The 18,834-nt window shown below is 37.0% G+C and overlaps 1 protein-coding gene across 20 annotated transcripts in view; it reads left to right on the forward strand.

Moving 5' to 3' along the window:
• The window catches only part of EPB41 (erythrocyte membrane protein band 4.1), a 203,282-nt gene that overhangs the window by 153,731 nt on the left and 30,717 nt on the right, over positions 1-18,834 (forward strand). For 5 of the 20 annotated variants that reach the window (XM_065884484.1, XM_065884499.1, XM_065884502.1 and 2 more), the window contains one exon: positions 307-435. The exons of 14 other annotated variants lie outside the window; for them this stretch is intronic. In XM_065884484.1, the coding sequence (XP_065740556.1) occupies positions 307-435 (129 nt within the window). Of the gene's footprint in view, positions 1-306; positions 436-1,262; positions 1,515-18,834 lie in introns of those variants that run through there. One more of the 20 variants, XM_065884448.1, reaches the window with a different exon arrangement.

An 18,834-nucleotide genomic window follows, 5' to 3' on the forward strand; every position in this document is an offset into this window, starting at 1 on the left:
AACTGAACAGCAGCTGCTCAGTGATTTTTTTTTTCTTTTGGCTATACTGGTAAATTCACACTCACCGCCTTTTGACCTAACACATAACATTTTCGCTGCTGCATTTTGCAGCTTTCAATTTGCTTATTTCGGCGCATGGCTGGTTGAAAAGCTGCATGAAGATATAAATATGTATTCGGAGAGAAAAATGAATTTAATTGTACCCTATTCTTTTTATGTTGTCTTTCTTCTCCCCCTTATTTTCTTTTAAAAATCATTATAATTTTGCATCCTTTTTTTTCCTTTTTTCCTTTTTTTGCTGACCAGTCCCCCAGCTACTTTCTCCCTGATACGTATCACTTAGGGGTGTGCAAAGAACCAGTGTTGAACTTCCAAACAGATCAGAGAAGGCTGGCTCAACTAAGAGAACTTAGAGCCAAGTTTTTCCTTTCATAGAAAACATCTGTCTTGACTGGATGGCAGAGTACAGAAATTGCCAGGGGAGAAAAATTTCTCAATTGGACAATTGGAAAAAAATAATTTTCCTTAAAAGTATCAAAACCATTTGCTTAATGTGTTGTATAAACCTTCATGATGGTCGTTATTATTATTTTAAATCATGATTCTGAAGGGGGGAGGGAGTTTGTAATTGTTGAGATTTGTGGGAGTTTGGTTTATGGTTTTGGGGGTTTTTTTTCTGATAGACCTTGGAGGCTCATATAAACTTTTATACTTTCGTTTTTCTTTTGCAGTCTTAGAAATGTATAGGATTAGGATTTTTATTCCCTTGAGCAAAAGCTAATTGCCATACTGAATGAACTCTTGCAGTTTTCTAAGTCCATATGAAGAGATATGAGGATAACATTTTATATTCTGCCATTCTATTTGTAATAAAAGTAACTTTTCTGATGGCAAGAAGAATGCTTCATTATTGGCTTTGCCCAATTGATCTAAGGAAAATTGGCAGCACCAAAGCAATGAAAAATGACCGAAAATTTGTGTGAATATCCTTAAAGGAGGAATAAATACTATAACTAAGGAAGTCCAGTGATTCCTTGAACTTTGAGGACTTCTACTCTTCATTCATTCATTCAATTACCTATTGAGTACCCTGCTGTGTTATAGAAACTTTGCCAGTATAATTGCCAAAGTAAAGTAAAATACAGTGTCCAAAAGATCTTCCCAAATCCTTTGCACATCCCCAAGTATCATTTTTGAGCATTTTCCATCTGTCATTTTGTTCATCTTTCTCTGTCTTTCTTGATCTTCTACCGTGAAAGCAGACACAGGAACGTGCTCTGTTAGTGCAGGATGAAGAGAAAATTAAAAGGCAAGAGAGATCTACTGAAAGCGCCTTGCCCCAGCAAGAAAATGAAGAAATTCTTCCCAAGGTTTCTATTCCAATCCCTGAGGATCACAAGTTTCTCAAAAAGTGTCACCTCTACTCTAGTACTTTTTCATCTCCTCGTATTCCTTTTGTGATGTCTTTTCTCGTGGTTCTTGCATTGGCTGTCTGGTGGTTGGTCTTTCTGTGATCGGAAAACAGGGTGCTCATCTGAAATGTCAAGACTAAAACCATTGAACTTTGTTGTTCGCTTCTACTGTGTTATCTCCTGTGTGATGCCCTCTGATCTTGATAGTTCACTGTCCTAGGGGAGAGCCTGTGATCATTTTTCTGTCAATAAAATGTTACTCTTTGTAGAATATATACCATGGGGTACAAAGGAGTAGCAATGCATTGCTCAAGCCAGTTTTCCTCACCAAAGTTTAACAAGTTTAGGCAAATCTGATTTAAGCATATGGCAGGTTGGTACTTTCCCCAAAAGCTTTAACTCTTTTATCCTGCATGTTCTTATTGTTCACTGTTGCTATGTACTCCTCTCCAGTGTTTCACAGAAAGCAGGATATCCTGTAGAAACATTTGATGGAATATTTTCCTAATCTTTGATAGCTATTTGTGGGGCATGGGCTCTGTAGTTTAAGAAAAAAATTCAAGTTGCTAACCTTTCAAAAGCCTTAAAATGATACATTTTAATCCGTGAATCTATAACCACTCCTTTTCTTGATATATCAAACCAATATATACAAAGGCCTTTTGTGGAAAAGGGCTTTTGACTTCTGTGGCCTTCTTATGTGTATTTCTGAGACGTACAGGGACAAACAACTTTATCCTGCCTGGTGTATAGAAGAGATCTGCAAAGGTTAAATGCATTTTTCACAAGTATAATGTTGATGGTTTAAGGAAAATGGTGCTGGTGCCCTTTAGCTTCCAGCCAGGGCTGAATTTTCCAGACTACTCTGCCCATCTTTAAAAGTCCTGGAATAACAAATTTCTTTAAGGTCTGTACATAAACATACCCTTCTCTGAATTAAAATACTGTGTTACTTCTTTATGAGTTAAGTAATTATTTTGCTAGAAGCAATATTTAGCCATTATGATAAGCTTAAAATAGATATCGATATATTTTGTTTTTCTGATAGACTTTGGACTTGTTTATTCTTACATGTGTGTTGAAATCAATTGTTTTTCATTGATGGCCTTGTGAGCTAAGGCTCTGTCGTGACAAGTATATGTCTTCTGTTTGCATGTTGATTTTTAAGGCTTACCTGAAGTAAATATGCGTGTGCTCTCTCTTCACAACACAACTCGGATACCTAACCTGTTTTTTTTTTTTCCCCTCAGTATTAATGAAATCTTGCATGTAGCTTGCTTTCTATGGGGCTTGAATGTACCAATATGGATGATTTGGTTAATGTTGTCTCAAATATTTGTTTTGAAATCTGAGTTCATAGAGTTATCAAACTGAGATTATTGCACTTTACTTCTCAACACTTCCAGCTGATGTAACTTCTAAACAAGACTTTCTGTTTTTAAGATGACGGTGTCTTAGAGCAAAAAAAGAGAACCCTAAAGCCAAGAATCTTTTGTCCTTCAACACCCACTATTATTATTCTATCTTCTCTGGAGACATGTAGAAATAATTCTCTGGTATTTCCTGAAAACTGCTACTCTGTTATTATAGGTTATCCAAAAAGATGGGAAAGAAGTGAGAAGCAGGTTAAAATTTAAAATCTGGTATGAGTATATCTTTCATGTCACAGGCTATGTCTGTTTATAAGAAATATTTTGTAATTAAGCATATTTATTGATTCATTCATAATAAGAAAAAAGAGACCTCAAATTAACCTGAAATATTGCAGAACCATTCTTTTTTTTGTTTTTGTTTTTTGTTTGTTTGTTTGTTTTGCGGTACGTGGGCTTCTCACTGCTGTGGCGTCTCCCGTCGCGGAGCCCAGGCTCCGGATGCGCAGGCTCAGCGGCCATGGCCTACGGGCGCAGCCGCTCCGCTGCGCGTGGGATTCTCCCGGAGCGGGACACGAACCCGTGTCCCCTGCATCGGCAGGCGGACTCCCAACAACTGCGCCATCAGGGAAGCCCTGCAGAACCGTTCTTTAACACAGAAAGTGATCAACATCAGTACTGCCCTTTATCTGTGAAATAGAGATATGAGAGCTTTCCTTATGAAATAACAGAACTATGGCATTGGTTAGATTCTTTTGAATTTTTTTCAAGAAACTAAAAAGGAAATAATCTTAGGATTTTGTTGATACTTTTATAACTTTCAGATTATATTTCCAGTTTTCATCCATGTACATAGCATTTTATTAATTATTATTGTAAACGTCCCCTTGAGTTTTGTTCCTCTTTGTATTGGAGTTATTTCAAGTCCATTAAAAGTCTAGTGTAATCCAACAATACTTTTCGGTTTTCTGAAGTGCAGCAGGAGCCCTCAGAGGTCCTTACTGATGATCAAAGGAGAGGCCCTTTCTTCTGTTAATAGGGTGAGAATGGTTGAGAGGGGAAGGGCTGATACTTCGTATTGGACTAATAAGCTGGCCAATGCAGGCTCAAAAGATATGCCCATCACAGTTATCAGAGGAAAAATATTTTTCACTGCTGCCAATATGTATAACATAAAGCTGTAAATAGTCTTGGTTTCCCTCTCACATCTCATTTCATTCTTGGTACCAGAGACAGATCCAAATAACTGTGTTGGTTTTACCCTGGTTCAGCTTCTTAACAGTAGGTTGATGAGTGAAAAACAATTTGGACTAAAGGTATCAATACAGACCAGTAAAAAGTCTGGGGGGTTTTGCCTTGGTTTTGCTATTAGTCATTTCTAGGGTGACTCTGAGAAGTTCACTTAACTACTTAGTGCCCAGATTTCCACCTAGTAACGTAGAGACAAACCTACCTCATGAGAATGAATCTGTAACATGTTCCAGTAACCAGAAGCTCTGGTTGTTATTAAATTCTTGGTCTTTTGGGGACTGGAAATTAAAAAAACAAACACATTAACTTCCTGGATCTTTAAAAATAAAAGTAAGCAATTAAATAGCTGTGTTGATTTCCATCTACTCTGTATTGATATTTGACCAAACACTTAAAACTACTAAAGTTCCTTGTACTCTTGAGCAATTCATCTTACCCATATGGTATTTTAGAGTGGACCATACTTGAAGATAAATCCAGCCTCTATATTCTGGACCTGTCTTTTAGCCATATTCTTATGCTAATGCATGGATTATGAAGGAGATTCAGTTTGCATGGGTCAATTCTACTAGTTGTTTATATCGTTGGTAAAAGTTTTGAAGGGAGAAGATATTGACTCTGTTGACTAACATGAGACTAGTGATTATGTGTGGACTAGATTTCGTTGCCATCCTAGATCCTAGTACGTTTCTTTCTATTAGATATTATTGTAAGTTTTACTCTGAAATTTCTGTGGATAGAAGCCAATTCATTTCTTCCTACATTCCAAAGTCACTACTGTAATATTTCCTATAGAAAAGCATATAAGACATCCTACGCATTAGAGGTTTGGTTATTTTTTGAAGGCATTACCAATCAAAATTTATATTTAGGCTTTACCTAGTGATCATGTATTTACAAAAGGAAGACAGAAAATTCAAAGATAATATGAGACACTTTCTCAATGTTGCTTTTTTCTTGCCAAGAGTATTGAGCATAGTAAAGATATATAGAACTTTTCTACCAAGTTTCCTTCTCTTCTGTTCATCTTCATAGAAATTAAAAATCCCAAACTTTCTTACAGCATTCTCTATCACATTGTGGAAGACTATTATATTGTTTCTATTATACATAGAAGTTTTCCTTTTTTTCACTGCACTCAAGCGAGCCCTGTTGCTTGTAATTTTGGTAGTAGAAATGGAGACAACTCCTTATTCTTATCTGTGGGATAACTCCATCTGCCTCCTCTACACTGTTGGGAATAGTGTCAGTAAGCTTGGCTCACTTCTGCTGCTGTTATCCCTCATGCCCTTGGATCTCCTTTTTACTGCATCAGAACATGATGCAAAAAGAAACATGTTGGTGTGGACCTTAGGAATGGACACCTGAAACGGTTAAGAAGTTGTTGTTAAAGTAAGAAAGCCATATAAAGTTAGGCTGGAACAGGAAGAGGGGTAGCTGTGATCAGCGATTACAAATTCGTGGAGTATTTCATGTTGTAAATGAAATTCCTTTCATACTAGAATTTGAAAAATAAAGAGAAGAGAAAGTAGAGTAGTTTATTACTCCCACAGATCAGAAATAAAGGCTGAAAGCTAAATAACTTTAATAATAGCCTAACCAAATGTACAGATGACAGATTGTTGAGGAAACATCTACGTTAGGAATGCTTTTCTAATCTTTTGTGATTGATATCCTAGAGGGTAGCCCTCCCCTTTATCATAGTCAAAATCCTGTTTGGGGTATATAACAGAATAAATCTAATCTTAAAGATTAATGGAGGTGGGAAGGCATAGAGTCCCAACTATCTTTTCATGTCCCCCAAATCAATAAAGGATGCAGTTTAATTCTGTCTCTTTAAAGAAGAGTCTCCATATGTATAGAATCCTATCTCAACAAAACACAGAGAATAAGAATTAAAGGAAAAACATGGTTACTCTATCCATTCTTTATTCATTGCCCTTTAGGGCAATCAATGTATTGCAGGGATGGGTTTCAAAGAGGCAGCATTATCAGAATTTTAGGATTGGATAGGCCCCCAACCCAACTCCTCTCCCCTCCAATGCTTGATTCTTCTGTACAGTATCATTTAGAGATTCAGAGACCAAGTGGTCTCCCAGCCTGTGATTAAACACCTCCCAAGATATAGCACATTATGTCTTTCGACATCCCAAATTTTTAGATATTAATCATTCATGTATTAAGTCAAAGTCTGTTTCCCTGTAGCTTTCACTTCTTGGTTCTAAATGGAGGCATTCTGAAGAATTTTCTATCTTCCACATTATAAGGTCTTCACCATAGTTAAAAGTAACTCTCACGTTGCAATTAGTCACAGTTCTTGCCCTCAGATAACTTACCATCTGATATCCAGTTCTGTCCCAGTCTTCCTCCTAGCATATTATCCTTCTGCTTTCTTCTTTTATTTTTCTAGCTTTTCTTGTTTTATCAGCTCTTTTTCTTTCTGGCTCCGTTGCCCATTGGTTGCTTCCCTATGGTTTATTCAGTTTTATGTCCCTTCCCAATGACGTGCCCTCTCTAAAAGAACATTTTGGAATTCCTGGAAATCCTAGCTTCTTCATAGATCACACAGGCACTTGGGGTTTTTTGTTTGTTTTTCAGATAAAGGAGTTGGGGGGGAGGGGGTGGGATAGTTTTGTAGCTTTGGAAACTTCTTGTAGCCCAGAATCTGTTGACAAGATTGTATTGCCATTATATCCTGAAGCAGCATACCACCAGAGCCTGCATTCTAAGTTTGCTTGCCTTCTCTGACAGCCTGGCTAACCTTTACATCCTCTATAATAGCCCTCACATGATTTGATTTATACCACTTTGATATGATACAGTTATGGAACCTTACTTTCTGTTTAACATTCTGATTTTGACTTAGAGCCCCACTAGAAAAAGTGATATTAAAAATTTGAAATGTTAATCCATCTCTTTTAGTTTTGCCTGTCTCCTCAAAACTGTGAGATTCTGAGGTGTGAAGCCTTGTTTTATCTATCTTTGTTTGCCAGAGACACCTTTGCATCTCAGATATATAATGAATAATTAATATTTGTTAAATTGAATTAAATAATTAGTAACATGGTAACAGATAAAGTCTAACTTTTCGCTTAGAATCTCTTGTATTAGGACACAAGTTTGTGCCAAAGTAATCACCCTGTGCCCAATCAGTACATGCAGGTAGCCAAAAAAACCCATGTATGGCCCGGAAGCCACTGTCTCTCCTATTAATCCTGTAGTATGGTCCCTGGTTTATTCAAAGAATCTACGTATACTTCTATGATAGGTGTCAGTCTCTCTTGTTAATGTCTTGTAATTTGATTCAGTTAAAAGCTCTTATCCATTTACCACAGTAATAATCAACTATTTTCACTATAGAATGTATTATCGAGACCAGGGTACTTGTTCATATGTGTAAATACATCTTGGGAGTGTGAGATCATGAAGAGAACCTGTTATTTGACATTTTGTGTTTATCTAAAATACATTTCATAGAGCAGTTTGATACATTTGTCTTGTGTTTTATATGATGTAAAAACACCAAATATATCGAACTCTTGTGGTATCAAGAGTTTTGTATGTCAGACCAGGGGTTGACAAACTTTTTCTGTAAAGGACCAGATAATAAATATTTTAGGCTTTGCAGTCCATATAGTCTCTGTCAAAGGTACTCAACGTTGCCATTGTAGAGTGAAAGCAGCATTGACGATAAATAAAGAAACATGAATATGTTCCAGTCAAACTTTATTTGTGGACGCTGAAATCTGAGTTTCATATAATTTGTATGTGTCACTAAATATTTTTCTATTTCTTTCCCAACCATTTAAAAATGTAAAACCATTCTTAGCTCATAGCCGTACAGAAGCAAAGAAAGGGCTGGATTTGGCTGCTGGCTGTAGGCTGCTGACCCCCAACATAGGTCTAGAGAGACAGAACTGATCAGTTAGATTTTCTGCCTTTGTACTGTTTCCAAGAGTTGTAGTCAAAATCTTAACATCTTCATTCAGTGTTGAAGTGTTTTTGGTCTTGTTTATGATTAGAAATGGAAAACAAAAGACAAGGCACTCATTCCTATTTATCTGGCAGCCAGGGTACACCTGAACAATAATCTAAAATATCTTTACCACCACAACATGCCTGCCTCTGTCAGTTTCCAAATTGTTCTGTGTTAACTGTGCTCTTAACATGTTCAGCGACAAATCCAGCTAACCCCTTTGTTCTTTTCGGTTTTTAAGGGTCTGCCTCTATCTCCCCCTAAGGAATAAAGAAACAATTCCCAAATTCACCTTCTCTTTAGCTGGGTTTTAGAGATATCTAATGAACATGGTAAAGAAGATTTTCACTCTAAATTTTTGATACACTATAGTGTATAAATTTAAGGTCGGGCATCTAAGGGAAACATTTCAGAAGGGTTCCTCTTTCAAAATAAAGATTTCTCTGAGAGGAGTTCCCTACTTCAGGGCTGATTTGGGCAGTATTTACCAAGAAGTCAGAATAAAATAAAGGTCTATGCTTTCAGAGGTGTCTTTGCTCCCTAGTTGACTGGTTGTGTTCTGGAGGGTTCCTTGGTCTGTAATTAGCTTTGGGAGGTGCTTTCTAACACATTCCTAAATCTATGTTCCTTTCCCCCTGGTCTAGGATCCTTTAGCTATGATACACGGTTGAATAAATTGTTTATCCGTTAGCAGTTGAGCAAGATATTTAAGCCTAAAGAAATCTGCTAAGAACTTCTCTTTTTGGAACATTTTCTTTGATATTTTTCTCATGTTATTTGCTTTGTTAATATGTAAAATTATTACGAATAAATCTTATTGCAAATCTGATTCTGGTTGCTACTAATCATTAAGGAAATGAGTCAGTAATGCTGCACGTAGACAGACCCACTACCAAAAACGGGGGGGAAGGAACCTCTGCTTCAGCAGATCAGCAAGAGATATTGTCAGCCAGTCTTTCTGGAAAAATTCTCTTGTTTTTCCCATATTTTCACTCTTCTGTGTGGCCCAGTAATTGTCTTATGCTCAGTCCTAAAACAGAGATAACTTACTCACATGCGTTCACTTCTGAGAATATTAATGTTTTAAACCAGCTTTGGAACTATTTGACTTATTTATACAAAGTTTTAAAAATAATTACACATGTAATTGTCACATCTGTTAGAAGCATTTTTAATATGCTGAATTTGTCTTTTTTTGTTTTGTTTTGTTTTAAAAGGAAGCACTCTACAAATTAGTAGTTATTAATGCCTCTCTGATCATATTGAAGAGTGAGGATGGAGTGGGTGTGGATGTGTGGGCATGAGGAGAGCTGCTCCTATAATGTGGAATTAACAGAAGGTCCACTGCTTAATCTCTTACTTCACCTTGGTGAACCTTATCTCTTCTCTTACTCTCACAGTTCTAGATTCTGTTGTATCATCCAGGTGATTACTTAAAACCAACACTCCACGTTTTGAAGTGGTCTATTTACTAGCACAAAGTATGTACCTTGTTGCCATGTCTGAGTAACACAAAATTTTATAGTGTTTCTCCAAAGCCACATTCCTTTTAGGAATTTATTGAAAATGTTAACATGGAAAACCATTTCATTATTATAGGATTTTTTGGGAAGAGAAGACACAGCTAATTAATATCTAGTCATCGTTTTCTGTTGTATATAGTTCTGTGGAATCAAGGTGCTATTTTCTAGATATCAAATTGGGATATAATATTTTCCTTAAGTGCTTATGGCTTTAATCATTTTTGGAATTGGGACTTCTGAGAAATCTTGCCAAGTGTATTAAATTGTGTTCCATACTAAATGATCAGAGTTTTTGTGCTGGTTATAGCCCCTTCCTTTCCATCTCCATCTCTTCAACTCTTCAACTCAACCCTTCTTAGTATAATGAAATAAACTTGACTGGTCACGTCTGGTCTCCTAGACGTGTTTAGTATAACCTTTCATATATGCTCAATCACTTTGATTTCTATAGCTCTATTCAGGTTTGAGAACACTCATTTGATCTGTGGAGTCCTTGCTGGTGAGTGCAGTGTTAAGGCAAAATTTTCTATTATTTAATAGTTAAAATTTTGCATCAGGCACCGATTTTACAGCTGTTTGCTTTTACATTCACCTATTCTGGGGATAATCTAATAACAGCACTATTTAGGAAATGATGAAAACTATGTTTGAAGGATAATTGTCATTGGCAAATTCCATTTGCTGGCATTTGTAAAAGGCTGCATTATAGAGTGATTTTGATTTTCGTACGATAGGCAATTTTACCAACCGTAATTTAATAAAGGCCAGTGTCTTCCTAAGTAAGCTCCTTTATCCAGATGTAATTTTTATATGCCAGAGAATAGCAATGGACAATGAAAATGACTCAAGTTTTGTGGAGAAGCTAGTGAGCACTGTAAGGATGTACTTCTAGCCAGGGAGGGACCAGTAGCATAGCAACTTTATTAAAAAAAAAAAAAAATGTAGGGGAAGATATAGCCAAGAGAGAAAATTTAGACTGAAGAGAAATGTATTGCATGATTAAGAATGACACACTAGAGAGGAAAGATAGAATTTTAAAATCGTCTTTTGCTAGCCACGTGGTTACTCTGTTGTTAGTTTATCCCCATCTTGAGCATTTGTGATTCTAATGTCCTTTTCTAAACTGCCAGTTGACGTGAGTTTTCCACCGAAAGTGTATCAAAACTATTATTTATGAAGGTTTTGGGGGTGGAGGGGCCAGGGGATGTTTTTCTTTTTGGTAATTTTTGTTCTCCTTTCTCTGTTTGTTTCCTTTTTTGGATGAAGAATGGGCTGCTGCTGCTGCTTGACCTGTCATCTTTATGTGCTGTTTACACATGGCTTTTACAAAAGAAGCCATTACCACATCTGATTTATCTCTTATTGCAAGTGCCCCTTTAAAAGCATTTGTTTTAACCTAACAAATTAAAAAAAAAATCACCAGGTTAGCGTTATTTTATAACCAAGGGAAACACCGATATTATTAGTTTTTCAAAATAGGAATAAGATTACAAATATCGATAATATAGTAAATGTATAAAGACATGTGTTTCGCTTTTTAGAGCTTTTTCCCAAGGCACTTAAAGCCATTCTTTGCTGAGACATAAACTTGCCCTGTTTTGTTAGAAGTATGTGGAAACAAAGCACTCGCAATTAACTGATCTTATCAGGATTGGAGTCTACTACATTTTTTAGTTTGCATGTTGCAGACCATTTGGGGGTATTATTTAAATACATCTTGATAATTTAAGTGACTGTAATGTTTATCGTTTACTTTAGTTAAGAATCAGGAGCTGGACTCTTCTGCTGGGTATCTTCCTTCTGTGCTTAGCAAGATAACCTCGATTCCTGCTGGTTCTGTGGGCATTTGCAGTACAAAGCATTTCTTACGGGGTTTGCAAAGCAAGGGTAATGTGCTCTGTGGGTGTATGTGTGTCTGTGCACACCCCTCCCCCTTAATCCCACTGCCACCTTCTGCTCACTCCTTTTTTCTTATCAAAACTTATTTTTTTTAATTATATAAGCCTAACGAATCCCCAAACCCCCATTTTTCCTGACATACAGGAACGCTGATAAAAGTTTAATGTATTAACCTTCCCTGAAGAATTTGCATTTCAGTAGGCCACAGAGTCATTGCAAAGATGATGGTGACATTACAGAGTTGATCATACCGTTAAGCAGTATTTCCAGTGTTAGTCCTAACTCTCAGTTTACTTGGTTGAATGGCAAAATAGAATGAAGAGAACGTGAAAACCAATGGTAGTTTAATAGATGTGGTGGATTTAGGGTTCCATTGGGTAAAGTGACTATAGAGATAGTATGCTAAATCTCAGAGTCCCTTTTTACAGAAAATTTAGGAATTTCTGGAAGCAGAATCTGTGGGTCGTATCATAAAAATATATGCTTTGGGCTTAGAAACAGCAATAAATCTATTAAGCTTTAAAATGATTGTAAATTTTGTGACTAATCAGAAATGTTCTCAAAACTATTAAAAATGGCCTATCCAGTGTTCTTCAGGAGAGTCTTGGCTCAGAAATAATTAAATATCCTCCTAGTGTATCAATTTTAGTTCTTATCTTCTATCACAGTTTTTTTCTAAGTTCTACCTGGTGATGTCCTCTAAAATATAGTGAGAACCTGGCTCAGAACGTGCTTGGCTGAAAGACCAGCCGTAGTTAAATCCATAGGGTTGGCTAATTTGGATACTCAAGAAACACTTCCATAAGGACCGGTTCTGGTTCATGTTTCTTTGCAAAAAATAATAATTTAAGAAATATAGTAATGTCTAGTATTTGCTTAGCACCTCAGTTTGAGCACTCTGCACAGTTAACCCTCACAGTAACCATATCAGGTAGGTAGTGGTGTTCCTTTTTTTTTTTTTTTTTTTGCGGTACGCGGGCCTCTCCCTGCTGTGGCCTTTCCCGTTGCGGAGCACAGGCTCCGGACGCACAGGCTCAGCGGCCATGGTCCACGGGCCCAGCCACTCCACGGCATGTGGGATCCTCCCAGACCGGGGCACGAACCCGTGTCCTCTGCGTCAGCAGGCAGACTCTCAACCACTGCGCCACCAGGGAAGCCCCAGTAGTGGCGTTCTTGCTTTATGTGATAAAATTGAGTCTCAGAGCGGCTCAGGGACCTACTTAAGAACGAGCAGTTTTTAAGTGAGAGAACTGGAGCTAAATCCAGGTCTTTCATGTTTCAGTCCAGTGATATTCCGTTATGACACAGCTATTTCCTAAGTCACTTAGTTCCCAAGTGAAAATGTGATGAAAGTTACAGAAAGTGAATTAAGGAGAGGGTTGGAATTTGTGAGGCTCTAATGACTTATAAAACTAGGTATTGACAATGGTGCTCTAAGATCCCCAAACCACTAATGAGTTGATTTATTAATACTGGACTGCCCTTAACTTGCCTTAAATCCCTCAGGTTGTTTCACAGAATGTCCCAGAACCTGAAATAGGATCTTTCAGTCAGTAGGAACCAGAAGATGGGAATAAGAAATGAGGTCTTTCCTATTGTTGAGACAGAGAGTCTCAGGGCTTTTGTTTGGCCTTGGGGATAATCTGGTTCCTGGTTTAAAAATCATTCAATAAAAAGAATTGAATTTTTTAGAAGAAAATAGTTGTTTCCTTTATGTATTTATTGGGGATATTTAAATAGATCAATAGTTCAAATTCCCATTAATTAAATCAAACCTCAAGTACCAGGTCTGAGGAAAATTAGATTGGTGTCCAAAAGCAAACAAACCAAAAACACCTTGTCATCAAACCAAATGACATTTTATAATTCTAATAATTATTTGTTCTTCATCAAAGAAAGTATTTTTGGTTTTCTGTGCTCGAGCCTCTAAGTATATTTATGTAAAAGTGAAACTCTTGCTGATTTGGAAGGGAATGTTTGAGACTATTTAAGATGGCACTGGTAAAGTGGGTTAAGACAGGATATTTCTGTAATTTAGTGAGAGAATTTGTATTTTGGTCTGGCCAAACTAAGAAAATTCTTTTGCAGTCATCATTTGTGTTTCCTGCTTCTCAATTTAGTCATTTTGATAAAATAAAATGTCACCTTAGCATGTTAATTGCCCTTCTCTCAAAATTTGTCTTGTATAATTTCAGCAAGTAAGAAAACCCATATTTATTAATTTGTCTATAATGTCTGTTTAAACATGCATATATATATGATGATAAAATTTTCACAGGTATTCTAAAAATAGATCTTTGAAAATACTGAGTAGAATATGAAGGAAAAGGGTTTTCCTGAACACTTAATATTAAACATATATTGATTCCAAGACTCTCATTAGAGGTTAGCTTTGTAACTGATATCACTGTATTTTCTTCCTTCTTTTAAAATTGTCCTGTCAGCTGTCTAATTCTGCTAATGGTGGACTCAGTAACACTGTTGACTGGCTTATTCCAGTGTTTAGTGTAATGTTATAATACCTGAGAAGGCACAAAAAATAACAAGACACTGTAATTAAGCTTACTGACCAGTTCTGATAAAAGTTTGCTTTCTCCCCAGGGTTCCACCATTGCCCAACCACCACACAGCCCTGAGTTTATTATGCAGATATATGTAACTGCTATCTGTACATATCACTGTTAATACCTTCATTCAGCTAAATCTAAGTACCCTGGAAAATGGATCACTGCCTTCTTTTATTTATCTCAAAAGCGCCTAAAAGAGGATTCTCTTCTGAGGTGGCAATTAAACAACTATTTATTGAATTCGGTCATTTCATTCTGCTGTCTTATACTTAATTTCAGTAAAAGAAGGTCTCAGCCTAAGGTGTAGGGCACTCAGCCCAAACAAACAAAAAAACCACACACACACACACACACACACACACACACACACACACACTCACACACACACACACACACAAGGAATATAAAGCATTCCGATGTGAAGTATGATAGTGTTTATCTATAGTCTATATCACTAATCTAGAGTTAATGTTCAGATCAGGTCTTGGACACTTCAATATTTTATATTCCCAGTTGCTATCATGACTTTGGCAAGAGAGTGATAATTTTCCTTAAGTGTCTTTACTGTTTCAGAAGCAGATGTCTAATAAGAAATTCACAGAAACTCTGTGACAACTCACAGATACAACCATATTTTTAGTCATATTCCTGAGAATATCCCTGCCATTTCTAAATCAGAAAGCATTAAACAAAATGTAATGAAGCTACACCTTAAATTTGAGCTATTTCTTCTCCACTCAGATAGATTGTCCATCATCCTTGACTTTGACTTTCAAAATCCACTCACTAAATTACTACAGTTTTATATTATATTCTCCATATAAAAGAGAATTTTTATACTACTTACCAGTTACTGACATTTCTTATCATTCTTTCCATTAACTACTCTTTCATTTAGGAAACCATTAAGGTTTATTTTTAACTGTTTTCAAAGGCTTGGAGTATATTAAGGATTTATCAGCACTTCCTTCATAAATTGTTTACCAGACTCTTCGTGTTTTACAGACCACTTCATTATGAAACCAGTGTAAAAGCCTGCATAAGAAAAATTATTTAATAGCATTTTTATTACAAAGGTAACACATATTCATTTTAAAAAGGTTGGGAAATACAGAAAAACACAAAGAAAGAAATTAAATTATTTGCAATCCTACCCCTACTGATATTTTAGTATACCTTGACATCTTTTTCATGTATATAATTACACACATTGGAAAATATAATTTTTAAATTGGTAAGAAATAAAACATAGCATATATTATTAAGAGGGGGATTTAGTCTTTGAAGTTAGCATTTTTGCCTTCTTCCCTTATTCCAACAATCTAATCATGGTCCTGAAATGAAAGTATGACCCTGAAATCATATGACAAGGTTGGCAGGGAAAGAGCTGCTGTTCTTCATTTGGTCCTTAACTGCCTACCCAGGATTTTAATGTATAGGAAGATAAAATGAGACAATAGCAGGTTCCTTTTCTTTTTTTTTTTTTAACAGAGAAAGGAATTGTTTTCCTATTGCCATCTAAAGGTAAAATTGGACTTCATTAAGCAAGGAACAAGGACAAAATGTGTGTGGGGAAAATTACCACATAGGCCCTCCAGAAAAAAACTTATATGGCTCTTGCTTATGTAGCAAAATTTTAGAAAGATTTTCAGGATTTATTTTCACTGTGTTGCTTATAGGATAAGAGAGTCTTGTCAGTATAACTACTTCTCTCAATAGTCTCTTCAAATATATAAATCCCTTCCTTCAAAAATAACCTAAAACGAAAGACTCTGGATTGCATTTAATGGAGTAGCAGCAAAATACCTATAAAACACCCATATCCTGCTTTTAATATCTGTAATCCCTAAGTCAAGGGAGAGGTTATTTATAACTCACAAAGTCACATACATACTCAGGGTTTGATGATCCTGTGACATAATCCATTTGAATAAGTCATTTTCAGGAGAAAGCCTTTAGGGGAAAAAAAAAAATCTCTTGATTTCTGAATTATCATACTTAGCAGGAACCATTGACGTTTTAAGTAAAATTGAGAATTTTCAATCAAATAATGTTCCTGCTCACTTAAATATTGGTCTAACATTCTTCCTTCTCATATTCTTTTATTAAACAATTAACTAATTAATTAATTTTTGGCTGCCTTGGGTCTTCGTTGCTGAGCACAGGCTTTCTCTAGTTGTGGTGAGTGGGGGCTACTCTTTTGTTGCGGTGCACGGACTCGGTAGTTGTGGCTCACGGGCTCTAGAGCACAGGCTCAGTAGTTGTGATGCACGGGCTTAGTTGCTCCGCGGCATGTGGGATCTTCCCAGACCAGGGATTGAACCCGTGTCTGCTGAATTGGCAGGCAGATTCTTAACCACTACGCCGCCAGGGAAGTCCCCCCTCTCATATTCTTGAAACCAACTAGACAGCCTTGTGGTACTTTATACAGGCAACTGGTCTTTGTATTGTAGCATCCTTCTTATAGATCCTGCATCAGGCCAGACAAGCAACACATCAGATCTCAATTTTATCTGTCACTGTGGGTGGTGCAGACGCAGTCATATATTTATTCATATCCTTGAGAAGATCCCTTTAAATTTTCCAGGTCAGTTTGGTATATGCAGCTGTGCAGAATCTTATATAATCCAGTGGTCCATGCTGATGGTCATAGCCAAAGGCACAGCACTGTCAGTTAGAATTCCACACTCACGTTAGATGCCAAATTGTGGGTGTCTTATGTCATGGGGATTTTAGATCTTCTTTTTGACCCAATCTTTTCTTCTGGCTTTACAGCCTTCTCCTTATATTTCAAAGTATGGTGTCGGCCACTAAAACCAGACTCTGCTAAGGACTTTGGACAACTTTGTGCTTCCCAAAAGAATAGTCAGGTTTAGTGTATATTCTTTTGAACATAATAGGACATGTCCTTTGGGCCTACTTGAGATACTTTCTTTTGCCGTGGGAAGAAACAGGCTTTTGAATCAAACACTGACCCTAGTTTAAACCCTAGTTCCATCACTTCCTCGGTCTGACTTGCTTACCCTCTCCGTTTCTTCATCTATAAAATAGAGATAGTGACTACCTCATAGTGAGGTTGTGAAAAATTAAATGAGAAAACATGTTAGAGTGACTGTCACACAGTGAACCTGCAATAATGTTAGTTTTCCTCTTATTTTACTGATGTAGGGGATAGAATGCTGGACCAGAATGCTGGTCTGGTCAAGTGGGCCACTTCTTATGTTCTTTGTAAACAAGCCTTTTCAATTTTTTTTTTTTTTTTGAAAGAGCATCTCTGTTTTTTTTTTAATTAATTAAATTAATTAATGAATTTTTGGCTGCCTTGGGTCTTCGTTGATGTGTGTGGGCTTTCTCTAGTTGCAGCGAGCGGGGGCTAACTCTTCATTGCAGTGTGTGAGCTTCTCATTGCAATGTCTTCTCTTGTTGCGGAGCATGGGCTCTAGGTACGCAGGCTTCAGTAGTTGTGGCACACGGGCTCAGTAGTTGTGGCTCACAGACTCTAGAGCGCAGGCTCAGTTGTTGTGGTGAACGGGCTTAGTTGCTCTGCAGCATGTGGGATCTTCCCGTACCAGGGCTCAACACCCCCTGTCCCCTATATTGGCAGGCGGATTCTTAACCACTGCACCACCAGGGAAGTCCCAAGCCTTTTAAATTTTTGAATAGCACAAGTCAAAGCAGTTCTTAGGGTTCCTGGATTTATTTGGTATAATTTCAACAAGTTTTTACTGAACATCTATTACGTGCCAAAAACTGTGCAAGAGAGATTAACAGAGCTAAGAAACATAGCAAGTTCTTATCAGTCTAATGGAAAAGACAGATGAGTAAACCAATAATGACAGGGTACAACAGGAACAAAAGAGGCATGGTATCTAAATATACTTTAGGCAGTTGGGGGAAACTTCTAGAAGAACTGACTTGAGCTGAGTATGGACTTGCAGGCAGAAGGAACAATACGATATTGACAAAGGCACGGGGACAAAAGAAAGCATGCTCTGTTCTAGGAACTGCAAATTGTCTTGAATTAATGGAGAGAAGGATGTATGTGAAGTTATAGCAAGGTGAAGCTGGAGAGAGAGGTAGGAGTCATATTTTAAAATATTTTCTATGTCTTAATAAAGGACCTGAACTTTATCCAGAAGGCAATGAAGAACCACTGAAGGATTTTAACCTGAAAAATGGAATTTTCAATGTTTCATTTTAGAAATAAATATTTTCATGACAGAATATAGGATGTGTTCAGGGAAGGTTTGAGGTGAGAAAGAAGGAAGGAAGAAAGAAAAGAAGAAAAATTGTTTAGGGCATACTAGTAGTAAGTGGGGTGAGGCACTATTAGAGCCTGAATGAAGATAGTAAGTGTGAGAATAGAGAAGAGTAGACAGATCAGGGAGATATTAAAGTGGAATAGATGAGTTTAGTTTGGGGCGTATTGTGTTCCATATGCCTGGGAGAGTGTCCAGTAAGTAGTTGGCTGTGTTGTCCAAGAGATCTGGACAACAGAGCCAACTGGAGCGGCTGATTTGACCATATGTGGGAGTGCTCTAAGTGGTAATCCAACCCAACTGTTATCAGTTTTCCTTTCATTTCCAGTGACTAATACATATTAGGTGATCAGTAAATATTTGCTGAATTGATATTACTGTGGCTACAGCTTTTACCCTTGGTCTCGTCTGGTCCTGCTTTGAAAAACATGATTGATCTATCTAATTTTACTCAGCAGTAGGCAACTTTGGGCCAGGTGGTGCTGGCCTAAGCAACGTTTAATTCACAAATGGCTTCTTGATGACAGACCACTACTTATCACTTGAGCAGACTGGTATAAAATTGGCTCTTACTTGA

Source organism: Phocoena phocoena, chromosome 1, assembly GCF_963924675.1.
Source record: "Phocoena phocoena chromosome 1, mPhoPho1.1, whole genome shotgun sequence".
Classification (NCBI taxonomy): Eukaryota; Metazoa; Chordata; class Mammalia; order Artiodactyla; family Phocoenidae; genus Phocoena; species Phocoena phocoena.